Here is a 20,709-nt window from a genome sequence, read left to right as displayed (position 1 = left end):
TTGTGCCGGTTTTGACGGGGAAAATGATGCGCAAAAGAGCAAACGCATGCGGCAAAGACAACAACGAAAGAAAACATGTTCAAGATTGAAGGAGTTGTTTTAGCCTTCATTCAATTGAGCAGTTACTTTAAAAAAAATTTAAATCCACAAATTAATCGACACGTGTCACTGGGTATTTATGATTAGTTTCTGATTTATTAGATTTATCTTGTGCATGTAAACACACACCCACCAACAGACATCTAGTTATTTTTAGTTTTCATTGTTACTGGCCACGTAAATGTACCCAGTGATGACCAATGTGGATTACACTAATCTAACAGTAGTATAGATTATAATTATGATTATTACTGGCTCCCCATCAAGCAGCGCATAAACTTCAAAATACTCCTCCTCATCTTCAAAACTCTCCACCAGCTTGCCCCCCCCCTACCTGTCTGACCTCCTCATCCCCCACCGCCCCACCCGAGCTCTCCGATCCTCCTCCTCTCTCACCCTGACTGCACCAACATCCCGACTCAAAACTTTTGGTGACAGAGCATTCTCCCGAACAGCACCCCGACTCTGGAACTCCCTCCCCCAACCTGTCCGCCACTCTCCCTCACTCACAACATTCAAATCCCGCCTAAAAACATACCTCTTCACCCAAGCCTATGACCTCCCCTACCCCTAGCCTCCTCTACCCCATTGCCTACACTTCCACCCCCTGTTACATCCCCATCTTTTTCTCTCTACTTCTTCTGTCTTGTTCATTTTATCTGTATATTAATGTGTTCTGTACGTGTTGTCCCCCCCTGTCTGTAAATACCCCCCCTTTTTTGTATATGTTAAGTGTCTTTGGGTCACTGAAAAGCGCTATAAAAATACAAGTCATCATCATCATCATCATCATCATCATCATCATCATCATCATCATCATCATCATCATCATCATCATCATCATCATCATCATCATCATCATCATCATCATCATCATCATTATCATTATTATCATTATTATCAGGGTGCACGGTGGCAAAGGCGGTTAGCGCTCTTGCCTTCCAAGAAGGAGATCATGGGTTCGATTCTCGGACCAGACCTTCATCACATGAGAGTCTGCATGTTCTCCCCGTGTTACCGTGGGTTCTCTCCGGGTTCTCCGGCTTCCTCCCACCATCCAAAGACATGTATGTGTTAGGCAAAAATTGGTGACTCTAAATTGGCCCTAGTGAATGAATGTGAGAGTGAACTGTCTGTAATGTCTATGTCTCTGTGTTGGCCCTGCGACAAGTTGGCCACTGTCCAGGGTGTACCCCGCCTAAGGCCCGAAGTCTCTGGGATAGGCTCCAGTCACCCGCGACCCCAAAAAGGGAACAAGCGGTAGAAAATGGATGGATGGATGGATGGATCATTATTATCATTATTATTATTATTATTATTATTATTATAATATAGGACGTAAAACACCTACAGTCGGTTCATTGACTTTTAGTACTTTCTTTTATTACATAACCTCTATCTTTGGATGTTCTTCTAGTCATGAATCAACTGTTTTGCAACAAATTAATAAAGCTATAGTCTCGTAATTTCAACGTTTGGTGTCCCCATTATGACGCTTTTCTTCATATAATACGCAGAAATATAAACAGTGTATTTATAGTACTTAAACTTTGACATCTGTCCACAGTTCTCCTCATCTAACACATTCACATCTCCATCACCAAACCCGCTGCTCCGTTTCTGAGGACACGCGGGTGACGTCGGGTGTCATCTCAGCCCCGCCCCTCACCTGGCGGCCGTGTCGATGGCGTCCTGGTTGGGCGGGGGGACGGTGAAGCACACGGACGGCACCATGGCCTCGTTCCCCGTCGGGCTGATCACTTTCCACTTGGTCCGGTGCGAGTTGTCCTCCAGAACGCACTCGTCGCCGCCGTTTATGTTGATCTGAGAACGGCGAGGGATGCGAAAGGTGGAAGAGACGGGAAACGGGAAACGGGACGGAGGGGGAAAAGGAAAAGGAGCGGGAGGAGGTGTAGAATGAGGATAAATTAGGTCGGAAAATGAACGTCGCAGATGTTGAAGATGGTGAAATGAAGGCAGGTGAGAGAAAATAAAACATTCAATCAAATCAATAATATTGGCAAATGCAAGTATAATTCAGAGTCGGGTATAATACAGAGAACAGAAAAATAAATAAAAATACCATTGACAAAAAAAATGGAGGATGACGGAACAAAAGACAGGAAAAAGATAAACCCATAAATGAAAAACCAAACGTCGACGCGACACAAAATGCAAACGCTCATGGGGTTTATGAGGATATTACAGCAGGACTAAAATATGAATACACTTTGCTTTGCTCTGCACGTGCGAGGTACAGTTGTTTAGCAAAAAGCAGCGGTTTTGAGAGTTACTTCAGGAGCGTGATTATAAAGAGATGATTACATAACCCGGCGTATTACAGGTTTATAGCGTTTGAATGAATATAGTGGGAGATTTTAGCTGCACACAGAGGCTCAAGCGCTACTAGACAAAGCCTCCCACCCCTCACTACACACACACACACACACACACACAAAGACGGGGACGGGAAAAGCTATAGCTGAATGACTGAGAACACGGGTTACTTCAGCTCCATCTGCCCCGATCGGCTGGTTTCAACCTCCTTTGGTTTTGGTATTTTCCGGACTATATTATGCTTCACTTAAAGGTGCACTATGTAATCGAGCTGCGTAATGGTGATCTGAGCTGCACAGACTGTAAAAAGGAGGCAAAAAGACCATTTAAAAACAAAAACAGCGGCATTATTAAATCTAAATGTTAAAAAAAGATCTGGTTTTCATCAATAATACGCTTTAGTCATAGATATTTTCCATCTAGAAGTTTTTAGTCATTATTTTTCAACGTTTATCTAGTTGATAATGGATTTAAAAAGTAAAGTAGAATAGAAATAATAGTTTGATAAGTTGAAAAAATCAAAACTAACTAAAATAACAGTTAGCCGCAGCTCTACATTGGGGCTTTGCTTGTGTCACCCGTTTGTCTCCATGAAGTGCCACAGTCTGGCATTAAACATGGAGAAAAGCAGGTAACGATGCACATTTTTCACTGAACGTTTGCACAGTAAAAAGTCATAACATGTAACTTTCTAATATTTGTCACTCCGAACAATCGAATAAACGAGCTACAAAATGCAACGCGAATTCAAGTTCGACCAGAGATTTTTGACCAGAACAAAAACTACAATCTAATTCCAAAATCCTTCAGCCATGTGACCATTACACCTTTACCTGTCATTTTAACTATAATTTAATCATTGCACTGTTCACTTTCTGCACTACATCTGTAAATTTAACTGTACATTTTATCTTATGGCAGATTTAAATTGATTTTACACATGTTGTTTTATCATCGTTCATTGTTTTATGTCGCTCTGAATCACCAAATCAAATTCCTATGTTTGTGAATTCTGCTCTTTGACAATGGCAATAAACCTTCTCTGATTGTGATTGTGATTGTGAAACCAGCGGTCAGCACTAGGGGGCGGTGGAGTGCGTGCGGCGTGCGAGTCTGAGGCGAGAGAGGCAGAATAGAGGCAGCTATACCTGGACGTTTGTCTTGCCAGCCCGGCCGACAGACGAGGGGAAAGTGTCGGGAGCGAGGGAGAGGCGGAGGGCAAAAAACAAGATGGAGGAGGAGGAGGAATGGAGAGATAGACAGGAGGGAAGTGAAGGAAAGAGAGATTTAAAGTTACAAAAAGCTGCAGGTCCAGTGCAGAGTGCCTGGTTTCTGTAAAGTGGACGGCACAGTCTGGGATGTATAATGCATGAGGTTTTAGAGCAGGTTTGAGTCCGGAGTGAGTGTAGAGAGATGCACTTTAACTTTCAAACGCTATTTTCTGACGCTTCCGTATGAATCTTTGAACAGGTCGGAGTATATACAGTCGGAGAGTCATCAGAACGTACAAAGAAAATGACTTGCAGAGTTAAATTGGAATTATAAAGTGCATAAAGTCAAAGATTCACTGTGATCACTGCACCGAAAGTTTGTAAAAAGAGAAATGCATCGATCAGAAAGATAAATATAGTACATTTCAGTTCTTTATAACAAGAATAATCTATCTCTATTTATTTACAAATGCAGATTACTATATATTGTAATGTTAATAATGATTAAGCTTGTTCAATAGCGGAAATATTTAACAGTTTTATTTGATTTGGCAGCTCACATGATGCAAATGGATGTATAAAGTTACTACAAATGTATATTCATCCCAAACTAACACTTTTACGTGCTCCAGTTATTATATACGTCTGTTAATATACATTTACTGTTAAAAAAGAACAGTTATTTTGACTGAAAGTGCATTTGACAAGTTCATTAAACACTAAATATTCACTCAAATGGAGTAAACAGTAAAAATGTGCTTATTTTCCCCCAGTTTGCCAAGTGTTATAATGTTACTTAATCATGAGACATCAACAACATAATATATATAATACAGTAATTTTAGTTCAATATTTGTGGTGAATCGTCGCTTATTGATGACACAGACAGAGTGATACTTTTTTACGATTACTTCCTGTCATTTTCGACTTTTGTTTTCCAGTTTTTCTTCACAAACGGCAACTTCACTGATGTAAAACTGTGATAAACACCACAAAAACTATGTAATAATTACAAAAACCCGTCATAAGCTCTTTAAGTAACAATCCACAAAGTATCATCATAATGCATGATTTAAAAAAATAGTAATAATCTTAATAACAATAATTTTGGAAAGTAAATGTATGACCTACTAAAACGCATTGAAAAACTAGTCTTGTTTTTCAGATTTTTTTGATTTCTTTAATTTTTTGTTCTACTGATGTATTAATGTTGTTTAGTTTGTCTTTGCTTGAGTGTGAAGTGGAGGCGGGTATAGTTTTATTTTATTATGTTTATTATGTTTGTTTGTGACTGTATAGTTATGTTAATATTGTAATATTTGTATTGTCATTCATAAAAAAGGGTCTCCACAGTGATCTGTGAGTGAGGCTGGAGGTTGTAGTGGAGGTTTAGCGGCACTGATTTAAACGTTCTCCATCATGTACATGTTGATGGCGTGTTGATGGCGTGTTGTGGACGTGTAGTAAATGTACGCGGTTTACCTCGATCTGCCTGTAGTCACATATGGCTCTGATGGGCGTGGTGCCGCTGACGGGGGTCTCGGCGCTTCTGGGCCTGAGTTGGACCACGGTCTTGGCTCGTCCCACCAGACTGGCCACGGCGCCTCTGTACTCGATCAGCTGCTCCTTCTCCTCCTGACCACAGAGAGGAACCAGGGTCAGAACGCCCGGGACGCTTACAGTATGTAGTGTGTTTATGCTCCGCCTCGTTACAGGGAAGAGTAAGTTACAACAGCTAAACACTGTGCAATGTTTGTGTTGTAACTGATGGATTATGTTAGAATTGTTGTATGAAGCTTTGTGTTTTACTCCTAATGTTGACAATTATTTGAAATGCCCTCATAAAACTCAAAAAACTCATATAAACCCATATATCTGTAAAAAAAAAAGCCTATACAACACAAATTATCAAATTATACAAATACAAGAGCATTTATTTTTTCTCTTTTACTTTGAAGTCTCCAAAAGTGTCCAAAAAGATGTAATTGATCATAAAAAAACTAATTATTTACCATAAAAATAGACAAAAACAAGGACATTGCGACAAAAATTAAAGGATTAAAAGTGTAGTTTTTACTGAACACACAAAAAGCTCAGATTCACAGATTCAGAAAGTATAAGTAAATGTAAGTATAAGTATAAACAGCATCACCAACACCAACAATTACACAAATATTACTTAAAAAACTCAACCAAACCAGTATTTGAACCACAACTAAGCTTTTGCTATTTTATCAAAGTAAACCGCAACCACTGAACATGACCTCAGCAATTGCCAGGGTTTAATCTAGATACAAAATGAGGTTATTAACAATTGAAAACGGAATATGATACTTTTGGATGTCCTCAAAATGCGGCAGATAACAGAAGCTGACCCGTCTTTACTGTGTTTGTCCTGCGGCGCCACCATCTGTCTGAAGTCAGGCGTGCGCTAATGTGTCCGTGGCCCAGAGGAGGATGAACCGGCCACACTCTCCACATGAGGTGGAGGCGCAGGGCGAACACTTTCACACTTGTGCTTTACGTGTGCAGATATGTGCTGAAGTCGTGCGGTTTGTCGTTCTGGGAAGTTGTAATTACACGGTATGAACACAGGAGGCAGTGTCTACAACATGAAACCCACGAAATTCATCATTTTGTGTTGGTCAAAAGCTATTTTTATTTAATTTTTGTGTATTTTTTGAGTAGCTTCTTCAAGGGTTTTAGAGAGATGAAAAACTGGCACTGTTGACATAGTAATTAACAATAAAAAAATAAATATATTATCATTTGAATGGGCCTTAATCGTTTATTTTTTGTTGCAATGTCCTTGTTTTTGTCTATTTTTATGGTAAATAATAAAAATAATTATGAGCAATGACATCTTTTTGGACACTTTTGAAGACTTAAAAGTAAAAGAGAAAAAATATATGTTGTATAATTTGTGTTGTCCTAAAAATGTCACTTTTAAACAGGAAGCTGAAACCAATGAATAGCACAGAACAGGTCGAATGTATTCTATTATCAAATACTATGACTCTACAAACGTATAAAAAAGCAAATCTACTAAATTAACTTAAAATGTATGTAAAATATTACAATTGTCAAAGTAACAACTGAAAAATGAAACGATAATGTTACAAAACAAAGGGGAAAATTTAAATCCAAATGAGCGTCATGGACTAAAACGGCTTAAAAAACTGCATTTGTGAATCTACCGTCGACACTTTTAATGCCACTGTGACATTTTGATCCCTCCACAAAGCGCTCTCACCATGGAGTCCTGCAGCAGGTCCTCCAGTTTGGCGAGCCGGCTGTTCTTGTCGCACGTGTACTGCCTCTTGATGGTGTCCTGGAGCTGACGCAGGTACGACTCGCAGTCCCGGGCGTCGCTCATGAACTGCGGACAGAAGAAGAAGAAGAAGAAGAAGTCGAGGGTTTTAGATGAATAAATGCAACTCAGAAATCAAAGTCAGAGTGATGGGAGGTTACCTGGAAGTATGCGGTGTTGTCTTTGAGATGTTGCTCCACGCAGAGGCAGAGCTGGTTCACCCACTGCCACTGAGTCTGAAGCGCTGCACTGTAGGCCTGCCAAAAGAAAAAGGGATTTACCATATTTTCCGGACTTTTTTCATAGTTTTGGCGGGGTGCGACCAGGCTTTTAGATAGGATTTGAAAACACCCCGTCCAAATAATTGTGTCCGGGGGTACGGGGGCCGACTAGGTGAAATACGAGTAGCTTCGCCTCTGGCGCTCGCAGAGGTTAAGGGAAGCCAGTATGATCACACTCCGTCACTTAGGAGCGGCGTATTTTCTGACGCTTTTACAAAATAAAGCAGCGCTTCTAATGCCGTGCTCCGTAAACGAGTGCCATACTCCAGACAAGTGGTGGAGTGTGATCATATTGGCTTCTCATATTATCGAGCGCCGTGGGCGGCGCGAGCAGAAAAGTTACACTAATGGACCAAAATGGAAGTTGTCTACGTTATTGAGTGTAGCGTTCTTTACTAAATGATAGCATTGTATGTGACTTGAATAAAAAACACAATCTTTGTTTTTCAACCTGGCGGATGTTTTTTCAGCCTGGCACTATCTTTCGTGTAGCGCGCCGTCCCTGCACTCGAAAATGCCCGTCCACATTTTAAAATACCCTGTACAAAATACGGGAAGCCCTCTATCTAAAAGCCTGGGTGCGACTTATATTTATACTTATATACTTATACTCCGGAACGACTTATATGTGATATTATTTGTTATTTTCACACTATGCATTTTTGGCTGGTGTCTTTTATTCCAGAAAATACGGTATTCGGATTACTGTATTTTCCGCACTATAAGGCACACTGTCAATGAATGGTCTATTTTCGATAATTTTTCATATATAAAGGTGCACTGGATTATAAGGCGCATTGTCGTTTTTTATATAAATTAAAAGGTTTTTCAGTGCACCTTATAGTGGGGAAAATACGGTATATCAAATCACAGAGATGAAATAATGCAAAAACAAATGAAAAATACAAGTTTTTGGTGTAATTTAGGTGTAATCGCAGTGTAATTCCTAATAAATGTCCTTAAAAACTGAGAATAGTGAGAGTCTTGGATGGAAATGTCCAGTTTAAATCCTTTGTGTATGAACAGAACATAAACATGGATTTATAACGGTCTTTTACAGAACAAAACTGTGTACAAATGTGTTCTTTGTTTCACCTCTACGGTTTGTTTGGCGGGATGGTTCTCCTGACACAAGCGTCCGGCCGTTTCCTGCAGCGACCGCATCACTTCCTGTTTCTCCTCCAGCTCTAACCTCATTTCCTAGACAACAGGACAGGAATTGATACAGAATTATCAAAGAAAGACGTCAACATGTTTACATTAAGGACATATTGTGCTCGCCAACAGTCTAAACACAGGAAGCTGATGTCCCACATAGAAGAGGCTCATTTTATACTTAAAGCGCCCCCTACAGGCCGGACAACTCATGGAACTGAAATGCACTTAAAATATAGTTTATAATGTGTTTACTCGGTACTTACAGAGTATATTTCCCTCTTGAGGCTCATGTTGGAGTTGTTTATACTACAATAACAGACTTTTAGAGTATATAATGTGTTTACTTGGTACTTACAGAGTACATTTCCCTCTTCAGGCTCATGTTGGAGTCGTTTATACTACAATAACAGACTTTTAGAGTATATAATGTGTTTACTTGGTACTTACAGAGTACATTTCCCTCTTGAGGCTCATGTTGGAGTTGTTTATACTACAATAACAGACTTTTAGAGTATATAATGTGTTTACTTGGTACTTACAGAGTATATTTCCCTCTTGAGGCTCATGTTGGAGTTGTTTATACTACAATAACAGACTTTTAGAGTATATAATGTGTTTACTTGGTACTTACAGAGTACATTTCCCTCTTCAGGCTCATGTTGGAGTCGTTTATACTACAATAACAGACTTTTAGAGTATATAATGTGTTTACTTGGTACTTACAGAGTACATTTCCCTCTTCAGGCTCATGTTGGAGTCGTTTATACTACAATAACAGACTTTTAGAGTATATAATGTGTTTACTTGGTACTTACAGAGTACATTTCCCTCTTCAGGCTCATGTTGGAGTCGTTTATACTACAATAACAGACTTTTAGAGTATATAATGTGTTTACTTGGTACTTACAGAGTACATTTCCCTCTTGAGGCTCATGTCGGAGTTGTTTATACTACAATAACAGACTTTTAGAGTATATAATGTGTTTACTTGGTACTTACAGAGTACATTTCCCTCTTGAGGCTCATGTTGGAGTTGTTTATACTACAATAACAGACTTTTAGAGTATATAATGTGTTTACTTGGTACTTACAGAGTACATTTCCCTCTTCAGGCTCATGTTGGAGTTGTTTATACTACAATAACAGACTTTTAGAGTATATAATGTGTTTACTTGGTACTTACAGAGTACATTTCCCTCTTGAGGCTCATGTTGGAGTTGTTTATACTACAATAACAGACTTTTAGAGTATATAATGTGTTTACTTGGTACTTACAGAGTACATTTCCCTCTTGGGGCCCATGTTGGCGTTGCCGTGGCTCCAGTCGAAGGCCAGCTCCTCCTCCTCCTTCTCGTTGAGCCAGATCAGCTCCTCGGTGCAGCGCGACACAAAGCCGTGCAGGCTCTCCAGACTCCGCAGGCGCCATGACGACTGCTCCTACGGCGACCGACAACAACCCGCCAAGTCAAGAGGATGCTAGGCTAACGTTTAAATGGATATACACCGAGAGAAGCGCTGTAGTTTATCAATGAGCATTTCATTTTTGCAACATTTTGGACCTGGAACTGTTTTATAGATATTTTAAAATTGCAGCACAAGTGATCAAACTAGCATCACATTAGCCATTAGTCAAAAGTATAGTCACTACTACTTATGTGGCATTTCTGACTTAATACTGCTAGTACGACTAAAAATGTCTAACTTTTTTCTATTGTATATTGAATATTTTTAAGCATATTGTCATTTATTATTATATTAGAGCATTGATGACCAAAATCCTCCAAAACATTCTTAAATATGCAATTACCGACATATACTAATATAACTAACCATTATTATTGTTCAAAAAATGTGATTCATGCCATCATAATTACAAATACTTTACTATACTATTATTACCATTAAATAAAGGTTTGTAGCTTTTTGCCTGAATTGTGCATTTACTTAAAAAGTCCCACATGACAAATTAAAGTCAAACTAAGGGAGTATTTAGGTCTTCTTTTCTCCACGACGTAATAACTTTGTCAAAATGTTCCACAAAATGCCATAAACAAGCAGATGACCATGCATTTTTGGCAATAAAACTGCACCGAACTGAATAAATAAAATATGGATAGATTTTTACTGTGGAACATTCCAGGCAACAATGACATTTTCATTAGACAAGAAAAAGTTTCTCCGTTTCATAAGTTCAAGTCCATAATAAAGAAAATGTCTGGCGTTCTGCTGCTGAATAATTGTGTGAATTTAAATGAGCGCTCTGTCATGCTCTAATTGGATTAAATAAAAAGCGAGTGTGTGAGAACAAAGAGCAGACGCAGACGCTGTGGGACTGACCAGGAGTTTGCAGTATTGGTGCTCCAGCTTGGCCAGGGTTTCAGAGTAACTGCTCTTGAAATTAGGTGAGACTTTGTGCTTTGGGGAGAGAAAAAACAATTAGCTGACAGTTTGACAGTGTTATTATTATTATTATGCACAGGAGCGTCACAAAGACAGGATAAAGCAGAAAAAGAACTGTTTCAGTGAGTAAATCTAAAACAAATCCTAATAATAAATATACAGATAATTACAGATGTAGTTTTACCATTTTAATTGATGACTATGATGGTGAGGATTGGATTTAATATGGGTTTTTTAAAGATATAATTCCCATAAAAACACAATGTAATATCAGGAATATTGTAATTTATTTGTTGTGCATTAATAAAGCCTTTATATACTTCCATATATTTGATTAACATGTATTTTATTCTACTTGTACATGTGCATAAATGTATATTTGTAATTTAATTGACAAGTTTTTATTCATTTAGAATTTTATTATCAAGTGTCCAAGTAATTTTCCGTCAAAAAGGCTTGAAATGTGTGGTCTTTCTTAATAATACTTAATATGTATAATAAAAACAATGACCTTTAATCTATGTCTGTTTCGTGTATGAATTGTGCTCTGCAAATAAACTTGTGAAATACTATCCTGTGGTAGTTGTACACACAGTACAGATGTGGAGTACCTCGTAGCTGCGCGCCTCCTGCAGGCTGCTCATCAGCTCCTCCACCGCAGTGTGGATGGAGTTATGCTCCGTCAGGTGTTTCTCCACAGACGGGAGATCGGCGCCCCACTCCGCCTGCTCCAACACATCCTGAGCAAAAGAAATATTCATACTTTAGTCGAGCGAGTCAAACATCTACAAAGCTGAAAACTGCAATGGTTAAAACATGTTGTTAGGTGGTTGCAGTATTCCTGAATCCTGAATCTAAATTTAGTTCATTTTCGGATATTCTTGATGCTTACACCAGTGTTTCCTAAACCTTTTGTGTCTTAAGTTTTTTCTCAGACTCAGAGTACCTCCTAACTCAGGTACTACGCCATGTTTACTATAGTGTACTACGCCATGTTTACTATAGTATACGCTCATTTATCACCATTATGCTTTATTTTCCTCTTTTTACTGTTAATGATGTCCAAAAATGACTACACGTAACATGTTTATATCCAGTTTCACATTCTTTAAAAGCCCCTGGCAGGTAAACAGAGGGTTACACCGTGCACTTGTACAGCTGTTGACTTAATATGATGATCTAAATTCACACGTGCAGCCATTAACAACAGCCACATCGTGTTTACATCATACTGTCATAATGCATAAATTGCATTAGACATTAAAGTAAATGAAACGTAACAGGAGTTTTAGTCTATCCTTCAGACTTAACGTCCTCCAGATCTGAACCAAGTGTAAAACGGTCTAAACTGTATAAAGAAAGAAATAAGTATAAGAAGTATTCAAAGAAGGAGCTCAGTTTGAGAACTCGTTTATTCGTGAGAGTGAGAAATATTTGAGGAGGCAATTGTTACTCCTACAACTAATAACTAACATCTTTTCTGTTACTGTTGAATAGCCTCATTTACAGCGGTGGGATTATAAACACTGCTGGACTTCCGTATAATACAACTTGTGGCGTACCTGTGTTTCTTCGACCCATCCCAGCAGCTCGTAGATGAACCTCAGGCTCCCCTCGTCCTCCGATGACGACATGGCCACCAGCTGAGCGCGGTCCATGGGCCTCCTGAGCAGAGCGGCGCCCATCATTCCCACGGCGCCCACGGCCCCCAGCAGCGTCTGCCCCAGAGAGAGCCCCCCGTCCTGGGAGCGCTGGGTGAGCTCGGGCACCGTCCCGCCCGGGGCCTGTCCGAAGTGGCCCTTCCTGTACAGGCTGGAGCACTGCAGCCGGAGGGAGACCAGCTCCTCCTGCAGGCACGACACCCTGAGGGGCACACAGGCATTTTAATGTACACGTGTCACTGCAAATGTCCCGTTTCCAGGGAGAAGAGGCGAGAAAATCCAGCCCGAAGTCTGAAATAACGCCCACTTTGGCATTAAAAATCACACATACTTGCCTATTTTATCATTACACCTTTTTAAAATAACTATATTGTTCGAAAAAGACGTTTACAATTTTTATATAGGCAATACGCAACATTTTAACGTGTAATGCATTGTGTTTGTACCTCTATGATACTAATAATTTAACCTAACACTACATTCATTTTTACGTTTTTATTTTGTTTACTTGTACTGTAGAAAATAGAACTGGCTAAAGAACTTTCACTTGGACTCAAACAGTGATTAATGAAAAATAATTGCATATTTGTTTTTTTTTTTGGCTGTTGGGGTAACAAAGAAGATCAGTTTCAGGGAAATTGTCTTCAAACTAACATTGTAGAAACCAAGAAAACCCTTTTAAATGAACATAAATAATAAGATGAATGGAACAGACTAATACACAGTGGCACATATTTCAAAACAGAAACAGACCAGAATAATATCAGTATCATTATATAAAACATAAGTATATATATATTCTTATCAGTTTAAACCCTGGTCAAGATGAAACAATACCATCACTTATACAAAAGTACACACTAAACACATGACACATAACTGAACATGCAGTGCACAGACGTGTCCACTAGAGGCACTGACGCAGGCTGGACTCACCTGAAGGCCAGCTGCTCCACCTGGTAGTACCTCTCGTCCCTCAGAACCTTGAGTTCCTGGTTCAGGTTCCTGATCAGAGACTCACAGTCCTGAAGGTAACAGGCCATTTCCCGCTCACACTGCACCGAGTCCCCGCTCTCCACACGGGACATGTCCTGCACGGGAACAACACCTTTTCATCATCGATGCGCTCGAAAAAGTGTATTTCAAACAACAACTGACGTTTGAAAAGTGTTTGTTGATTCATTATTCAATTCATTATTCGATCCATTCTTGAAACTAGCAAAAAAACTACACTGGAAATATGGATTTTCTTTCAAATACGCAGTAAAATAATTATTGAGAAAACACTAGTAATATTTTTTATCACAAACAAGGGGATTTTTATAAAGAAATCAAAGTAAATAAATACATACAAATAAACATAAATAAAAAAAGATATATAAATAAATATATAAATAGGGTATTCGTTTAAGTAGTTTCACTGGAAAAATGTACAATCTTAAATGAGTGAATAAGTGCTTGAATTAAGTAGTATTGATGTTGATCTGAGTACATTTTGACTGTCTTTGTTAAGTTTTGCTAATGGAACAAGCATGAAATATATTGTTTTACTAAAAATAAGGATTTTCAAAAAAATAAGACAGCATAAACTGAAACCCAGATGTATATTACTTAATTCAAGCATTTTTTTAATATAGGATCTTTTTGAAGATTGTATTTTTTTTCCAGGATACTGTATCATTCAATACAATTATTCTCTATAAATTAAGTCTTTGTTCATATAAAGTGATACATAACTGTAAATACAACAAAACCTCTAAAAAAATAATTGCAATATTATTTTAATCAGATTTGTTCATCTAATAGATTATCTGCACCTGGACTGAAAATTAAAGCAGTTAAACCACTACTTTGACTAAATCCACTAAAAGCCTTAATACCACAGGAGTGTTTGCACTGGGCTGAGAAAGTGGAGAGTAAATATTAACTGTTCAAAGCGGATCGAGACCTTTTTAACCATGCAGATGTTGTATTAGCAAACCGTAAAACAAACAATCCTCCGTAAACCCGGACAAACGGCAGAGGAGCCGCACTCACAGCTTGAAGCGTGTTCTTTGCCAGCGTCAGTTTCTCCTCACAGTCCAGAGCCATGTTCTGGATCTTATTGGCCCTTTGCAGCAGCAGCTCCAGCCTAAGAACAATTACACTCAGATCATTCAAAATACCAATTAGACCTGGTTTTAGTCCTGGTTTTAGTCCTGGTTTTAGTCCTGGTTTTAGTCCTGGTTTTAGTCCTGGTTTTAGTCCTGGTTTTAGTCCTGGTTTTAGTCCTGGTTTTAGTCCTGGTTTTAGTCCTGGTTTTAGTCCTGGTTTTAGTCCTGGTTTTAGTCCTGGTTTTAGTCCTGGTTTTAGTCCTGGTTTTAGTCCTGGTTTTAGTCCTGGTTTTAGTCAGTATCTTGTTGCTTTGGTCCTTGTTTAGACCTGGTTTTAGTCCTGGTTTTAGTCAGTATCTTGTTACTTTGGTCCTTGTTTAGACCTGGTTATGGTCCTGGTTTTAGTCCTGGTTTTAGTCAGTATCTTGTTGCTTTGGTCCTGGTTTTAGTCCTGGTTTTAGTCCTGGTTTTAGTCAGTATCTTGTTGCTTTGGTCCTGGTTTTAGTCCTGGTTTTAGTCAGTATCTTGTTGCTTTGGTCCTTGTTTAGTCCTGGTTTTAGTCAGTATCTTGTTGCTTTGGTCCTAGTTTAGACCTGGTTTTAGTCAGTATCTTGTTACTTTGGTCCTAGTTTAGACCTGGTTTTAGTCAGTATCTTGTTACTTTGGTCCTTGTTTAGACCTGGTTTTAGTCCTGGTTTTAGTCAGTATCTTGTTGCTTTGGTCCTGGTTTTAGTCCTGGTTTTAGTCAGTATCTTGTTGCTTTGGTCCTAGTTTAGTCCTGGTTTTAGTCAGTATCTTGTTGCTTTGGTCCTAGTTTAGTCCTGGTTTTAGTCAGTATCTTGTTGCTTTGGTCCTAGTTTAGACCTGGTTTTAGTCCTGGTTTTAGTCCTGGTTTTAGTCCTGGTTTTAGTCAGTATCTTGTTGCTTTGGTCCTTGTTTAGTCCTGGTTTTAGTCAGTATCTTGTTGCTTTGGTCCTAGTTTAGACCTGGTTTTAGTCAGTATCTTGTTACTTTGGTCCTAGTTTAGACCTGGTTTTAGTCAGTATCTTGTTACTTTGGTCCTTGTTTAGACCTGGTTTTAGTCCTGGTTTTAGTCAGTATCTTGTTGCTTTGGTCCTTGTTTAGTCCTGGTTTTAGTCAGTATCTTGTTACTTTGGTCCTTGTTTAGACCTGGTTATGGTCCTGGTTTTAGTCCTGGTTTTAGTCAGTATCTTGTTGCTTTGGTCCTGGTTTTAGTCCTGGTTTTAGTCAGTATCTTGTTGCTTTGGTCCTGGTTTTAGTCCTGGTTTTAGTCAGTATCTTGTTGCTTTGGTCCTTGTTTAGTCCTGGTTTTAGTCAGTATCTTGTTGCTTTGGTCCTAGTTTAGACCTGGTTTTAGTCAGTATCTTGTTACTTTGGTCCTAGTTTAGACCTGGTTTTAGTCAGTATCTTGTTACTTTGGTCCTTGTTTAGACCTGGTTTTAGTCCTGGTTTTAGTCAGTATCTTGTTGCTTTGGTCCTGGTTTTAGTCCTGGTTTTAGTCAGTATCTTGTTGCTTTGGTCCTAGTTTAGTCCTGGTTTTAGTCAGTATCTTGTTGCTTTGGTCCTAGTTTAGACCTGGTTTTAGTCAGTATCTTGTTACTTTGGTCCTTGTTTAGACCTGGTTATGGTCCTGGTTTTAGTCAGTATCTTGTTGCTTTGGTCCTAGTTTAGTCCTGGTTTTAGTCAGTATCTTGTTGCTTTGGTCCTAGTTTAGTCCTGGTTTTAGTCAGTATCTTGTTGCTTTGGTCCTAGTTTAGACCTGGTTTTAGTCAGTATCTTGTTACTTTGGTCCTTGTTTAGACCTGGTTATGGTCCTGGTTTTAGTCCTGGTTTTAGTCAGTATCTTGTTGCTTTGGTCCTGGTTTTAGTCCTGGTTTTAGTCAGTATCTTGTTGCTTTGGTCCTGGTTTTAGTCCTGGTTTTAGTCAGTATCTTGTTGCTTTGGTCCTTGTTTAGTCCTGGTTTTAGTCAGTATCTTGTTGCTTTGGTCCTAGTTTAGACCTGGTTTTAGTCAGTATCTTGTTACTTTGGTCCTTGTTTAGACCTGGTTTTAGTCCTGGTTTTAGTCAGTATCTTGTTGCTTTGGTCCTTGTTTAGTCCTGGTTTTAGTCAGTATCTTGTTGCTTTGGTCCTAGTTTAGACCTGGTTTTAGTCAGTATCTTGTTACTTTGGTCCTAGTTTAGACCTGGTTTTAGTCAGTATCTTGTTACTTTGGTCCTTGTTTAGACCTGGTTTTAGTCCTGGTTTTAGTCAGTATCTTGTTGCTTTGGTCCTGGTTTTAGTCCTGGTTTTAGTCAGTATCTTGTTGCTTTGGTCCTAGTTTAGTCCTGGTTTTAGTCAGTATCTTGTTGCTTTGGTCCTAGTTTAGACCTGGTTTTAGTCAGTATCTTGTTACTTTGGTCCTTGTTTAGACCTGGTTATGGTCCTGGTTTTAGTCAGTATCTTGTTGCTTTGGTCCTAGTTTAGTCCTGGTTTTAGTCAGTATCTTGTTGCTTTGGTCCTAGTTTAGTCCTGGTTTTAGTCAGTATCTTGTTGCTTTGGTCCTAGTTTAGACCTGGTTTTAGTCAGTATCTTGTTACTTTGGTCCTTGTTTAGACCTGGTTATGGTCCTGGTTTTAGTCAGTATCTTGTTGCTTTGGTCCTAGTTTAGTCCTGGTTTTAGTCAGTATCTTGTTGCTTTGGTCCTAGTTTAGACCTGGTTTTAGTCAGTATCTTGTTACTTTGGTCCTTGTTTAGACCTGGTTATGGTCCTGGTTTTAGTCCTGGTTTTAGTCAGTATCTTGTTGCTTTGGTCCTTGTTTAGTCCTGGTTTTGGTCAGTATCTTGTTGCTTTGGTCCTAGTTTAGACCTGGTTTTAGTCCTGGTTTTAGTCCTGGTTTAGTGCAGCTATCGAGAAGTGTTCCTGGTCCATTAAATGGTCCAATGAAAGAACTATAAAGAACCGGCAAAGGGTAAAAGAATAGTAATGAAGAGATGTCGATAATATACTATACGAGTAAACACTTTTCCCTTGTGATAAACTCTAACCTGGCCTAACCCGGTGTACTGCATGTACTCGTGCGCGTGTACTTGTACTTGTACTCGTACCTGTCGACGGCCGGTCTCAGCGCTTTCTCTCGCTCCAGCATTTCCAGGATGAGTTTGCCCCATTCCTCCTCCAGCTCGTTTGGATGAAGGCCCTGAGGAAGTTTAAGACGACCGAACTCTATCCACACCTGGAACGCAGCAGAAAACACACGGATTCAACCAAACATACCGTAATAACAACAAAATATACAGTTTATGTGCTCAATCTTAACACGTGAACGTATATTTTTGGATAATACAGTTGCAAATGTAGCAGGCGCTTTTAATACAGCACTTTTACCCTTCTTTTTCCTTCTAACATGTGATTGTCTTGGCGCTCTGACGACGCTAGAGACTGTGGAGATGTGAGAAAACAGGCCAAACCTTCCTCACGCTCCTTGTGTTTTATTTATGGATCCGGACAATCAGGTCAGAAGACTCGTTGGTCTCCCGGCAGCCGCAGAGCTTCACCTGCTCGGGCTTTTCCACCGTTTAATTACAGCGACCCCAGAGTGACTTTTAACCGTAACGCACGAGACGAGCTCTTGCTTTTACCCATATGCTTTTTATTCTGTGTATTTAAGGAAGCAGAGTTCAATTGTAAACTGTTAATCGTCACAACTTGTCCATTTTCACCATTGAACGTCAAGATTTATTCTCTTAAATGTAAATACTGTCAGTTCTTTGGCGATATCCATTTAAATTAGTGTTTTTTAAAGGTTTTAGCCACATTTAGTGTTAATTAATAGCATCTAAAAACTGTTGCATGGTACAGGTTTTCTATTGTTTATTCATGGGTTTCTTATAGATTGTTTTCAATAAATCAAAACTAGATCATATTCTATAGTTTAAAAGTGTCAGCGTTTCGCAAAAAACAGGAGAAGCTGAACCCCATGAACCGACAAAATAAAAGCATTTCCTGAACAAACTTAATGCCCACGTTTTAAAAAGATACACTATGTTCCTATGCCATTTTAGTAGAGGGTTTAGAATGTGATAAAACCATTTTAAAAAGGACTTAAGACTGGGAAAGATCGACAAAAATTAACATCTCGATAACGATTTTCAGATGATATTATGTCAATCCAACAGAAACGTGTCAAAACATGTCTTTAAACGTATTAGCAGAGGTTTAATCATCAGACAAATGTGAAATGTCTGTCAAACAAATCACAAAACTGCAGAAAATATCACCTCATATCATCATTATTATTATTTGAACATTGGAATGTTTCTAATTATAAATGCGCTATTCAAATTGTACCTTTCTTCAAACCCACATTTATGATATTCTCTAAAAGAACAAAGAACAAGATGGTTTTTCCACTGCTCAAGGCGACACACGCACTTGGAGAAAACAGGGGCCGACCTTGTTTAATGTATGTGCAAAGCTCGAGGTAAAGTGACAGGTCGTTGCCCCGGGCGACAAACTGAACGTCACGTAGACAAACACTCTATTACTTCAGTGTCTCCTTTAATATTTATCGCACTTTGGCCCCTGCAGCCGATCAAAACAAACAACAGCGCTCTCCCGCCGCCGTCACGAGGTTCTTCCCCGACAATGCGACTCATTGAAAGCGTCGCTTGGCGGAGGAACGTCTGCAGCTCGACAACAACGGAGACGTAACCATGGCACCTCTGAGCGGAAAGCGTGATGTGCAGTGGGACTCGCACATGGCGGTTTCACCTCATATCACTGCGAATACTGACGATCGGTGATATTCAGGGTGTTTCTTATGTTGCATCGGTCAAGTTTCCTGATATACCGTATTTTCCAGACTATAAGTCGCACCAGCATAATAAAGAAGAAAAAACACATATATAAGTCGCACTGGAGTATAAGTCGCAGCAGCATAATAAAGAAGAAAAAACACATAATACATATACAAATACATTTCCCCAAAAATGCGACTTATAGTCAAGTGCGACTTATATATTATATAAGTCGCACTTGACTATAAGTCGCATTTTTGGGGAAATGTATTTGATAAAAATCCAAGCCCAAGAACAGACATTTCATCTTGAAATGCAGTTTAAAATAATAACAGATGTACGTATGCTAACGCTAACACCTTCAGCTACATGACGCACAGACAGAACTGTGGTAAGTGTCTGGTATGTTAACGTAACATATGAACAGTTATTCAGATAACTATAGCATAAAGAACATGCTAACAAGTTTACCAAAGCATCAGTTTTACCCCAAATCACTAAATCCACTGAATTCTTCTTCCTCTGTGTCACTTCTAAACACCAACTTTTGTACTTTACTTTCTCTTACTTGAGTAGAAGTTTGGAATATTCCTACAACAACAGACTAGTGAGTTCAAACTAAAATAAAAGAGCAAATACGCGAAGAAGTGGATGTATGTTTACACAATCGTCATAAAAAGTACAACAAATTGTGCAAGATTAATGCGTTTTGAGCTTATCGTTTTGACCAAATCCGTCCGTCCCATTGGTTCCTGTGGACTCACCTCCAGCAGCTTGTAGAGATGTTGGATGTGGCCCTTTTCCTGCTCCTTCGAGGGGATTTCCGTCTCTTTGAAATGGACGTACTCGTTGTAAAGTCCCTGACGACGCAGAGAGGAGCGAATCAGATCAAGATTGTTCAGTTTTTCAGCCAAATGCAAAGCTGATTTAAACGTATTCACTTTCATTTGTACAGAGGAAAATCATGCGGTTCGTTCACATTCGAGCCCTTTAATCCTCACCTTGAGTTCCACGGGGTTCTGGGGGAAGTTCTTGTTGGCCATGAGGGCCGTATGCTGGCGGCTCCACTGGAGCAGAGACGAGAACCGGGCCTGGTACTCGGCCCATCGCTGGTCCACCTCCTGGAGACAAGCGGCGTGGAGACGGACCATTACAGAGAGAAAACTATCATTCTTATTGTCCTTTTGAGCTACTGCGTTCAAGTAAATCCCCAATAAAGTCAATAAAGTCAAAGGCTAAAGGCCGGACAACATCAAAGGATTTTAATCTTCGAACTCAAAAAGTGCAGACAACAGAAATTAGGAGAATTGTGCAAGTTTTTAAACCTCACGACCCTCCGAGCGCAAAGACCGCAAAGCCA

At 39.3% G+C, this 20,709-nt stretch overlaps 1 protein-coding gene across 1 annotated transcript in view; it reads right to left on the bottom strand.

Moving 5' to 3' along the window:
- LOC140362145 (microtubule-actin cross-linking factor 1-like) overlaps positions 1–20,709 on the bottom strand; it is a 329,939-nt gene that overhangs the window by 154,012 nt on the left and 155,218 nt on the right. The window contains exons 9-22 of the mRNA XM_072448200.1: positions 20,351–20,470; positions 20,114–20,209; positions 17,658–17,785; positions 14,495–14,588; positions 13,394–13,548; positions 12,359–12,659; positions 11,408–11,536; positions 10,734–10,811; positions 9,672–9,833; positions 8,334–8,438; positions 7,119–7,214; positions 6,901–7,026; positions 5,130–5,282; positions 1,769–1,923 (exon numbers count right to left, since the gene is read on the bottom strand). Coding sequence (XP_072304301.1) covers positions 1,769–1,923; positions 5,130–5,282; positions 6,901–7,026; positions 7,119–7,214; positions 8,334–8,438; positions 9,672–9,833; positions 10,734–10,811; positions 11,408–11,536; positions 12,359–12,659; positions 13,394–13,548; positions 14,495–14,588; positions 17,658–17,785; positions 20,114–20,209; positions 20,351–20,470 — 1,898 coding nt within the window. The remainder of the gene's footprint in view (positions 1–1,768; positions 1,924–5,129; positions 5,283–6,900; positions 7,027–7,118; positions 7,215–8,333; positions 8,439–9,671; positions 9,834–10,733; positions 10,812–11,407; positions 11,537–12,358; positions 12,660–13,393; positions 13,549–14,494; positions 14,589–17,657; positions 17,786–20,113; positions 20,210–20,350; positions 20,471–20,709) is intronic.

This window comes from Eucyclogobius newberryi, unplaced genomic scaffold (assembly GCF_026437365.1).
Source record: "Eucyclogobius newberryi isolate DKJ021-1_F unplaced genomic scaffold, fEucNew1.0.hap1 SCAF_16, whole genome shotgun sequence".
NCBI lineage: Eukaryota > Metazoa > Chordata > Actinopteri > Gobiiformes > Gobiidae > Eucyclogobius > Eucyclogobius newberryi.
Note: the sequence above shows the minus strand (reverse complement) of the source record. Positions and strands in the feature narration are given on the sequence as shown.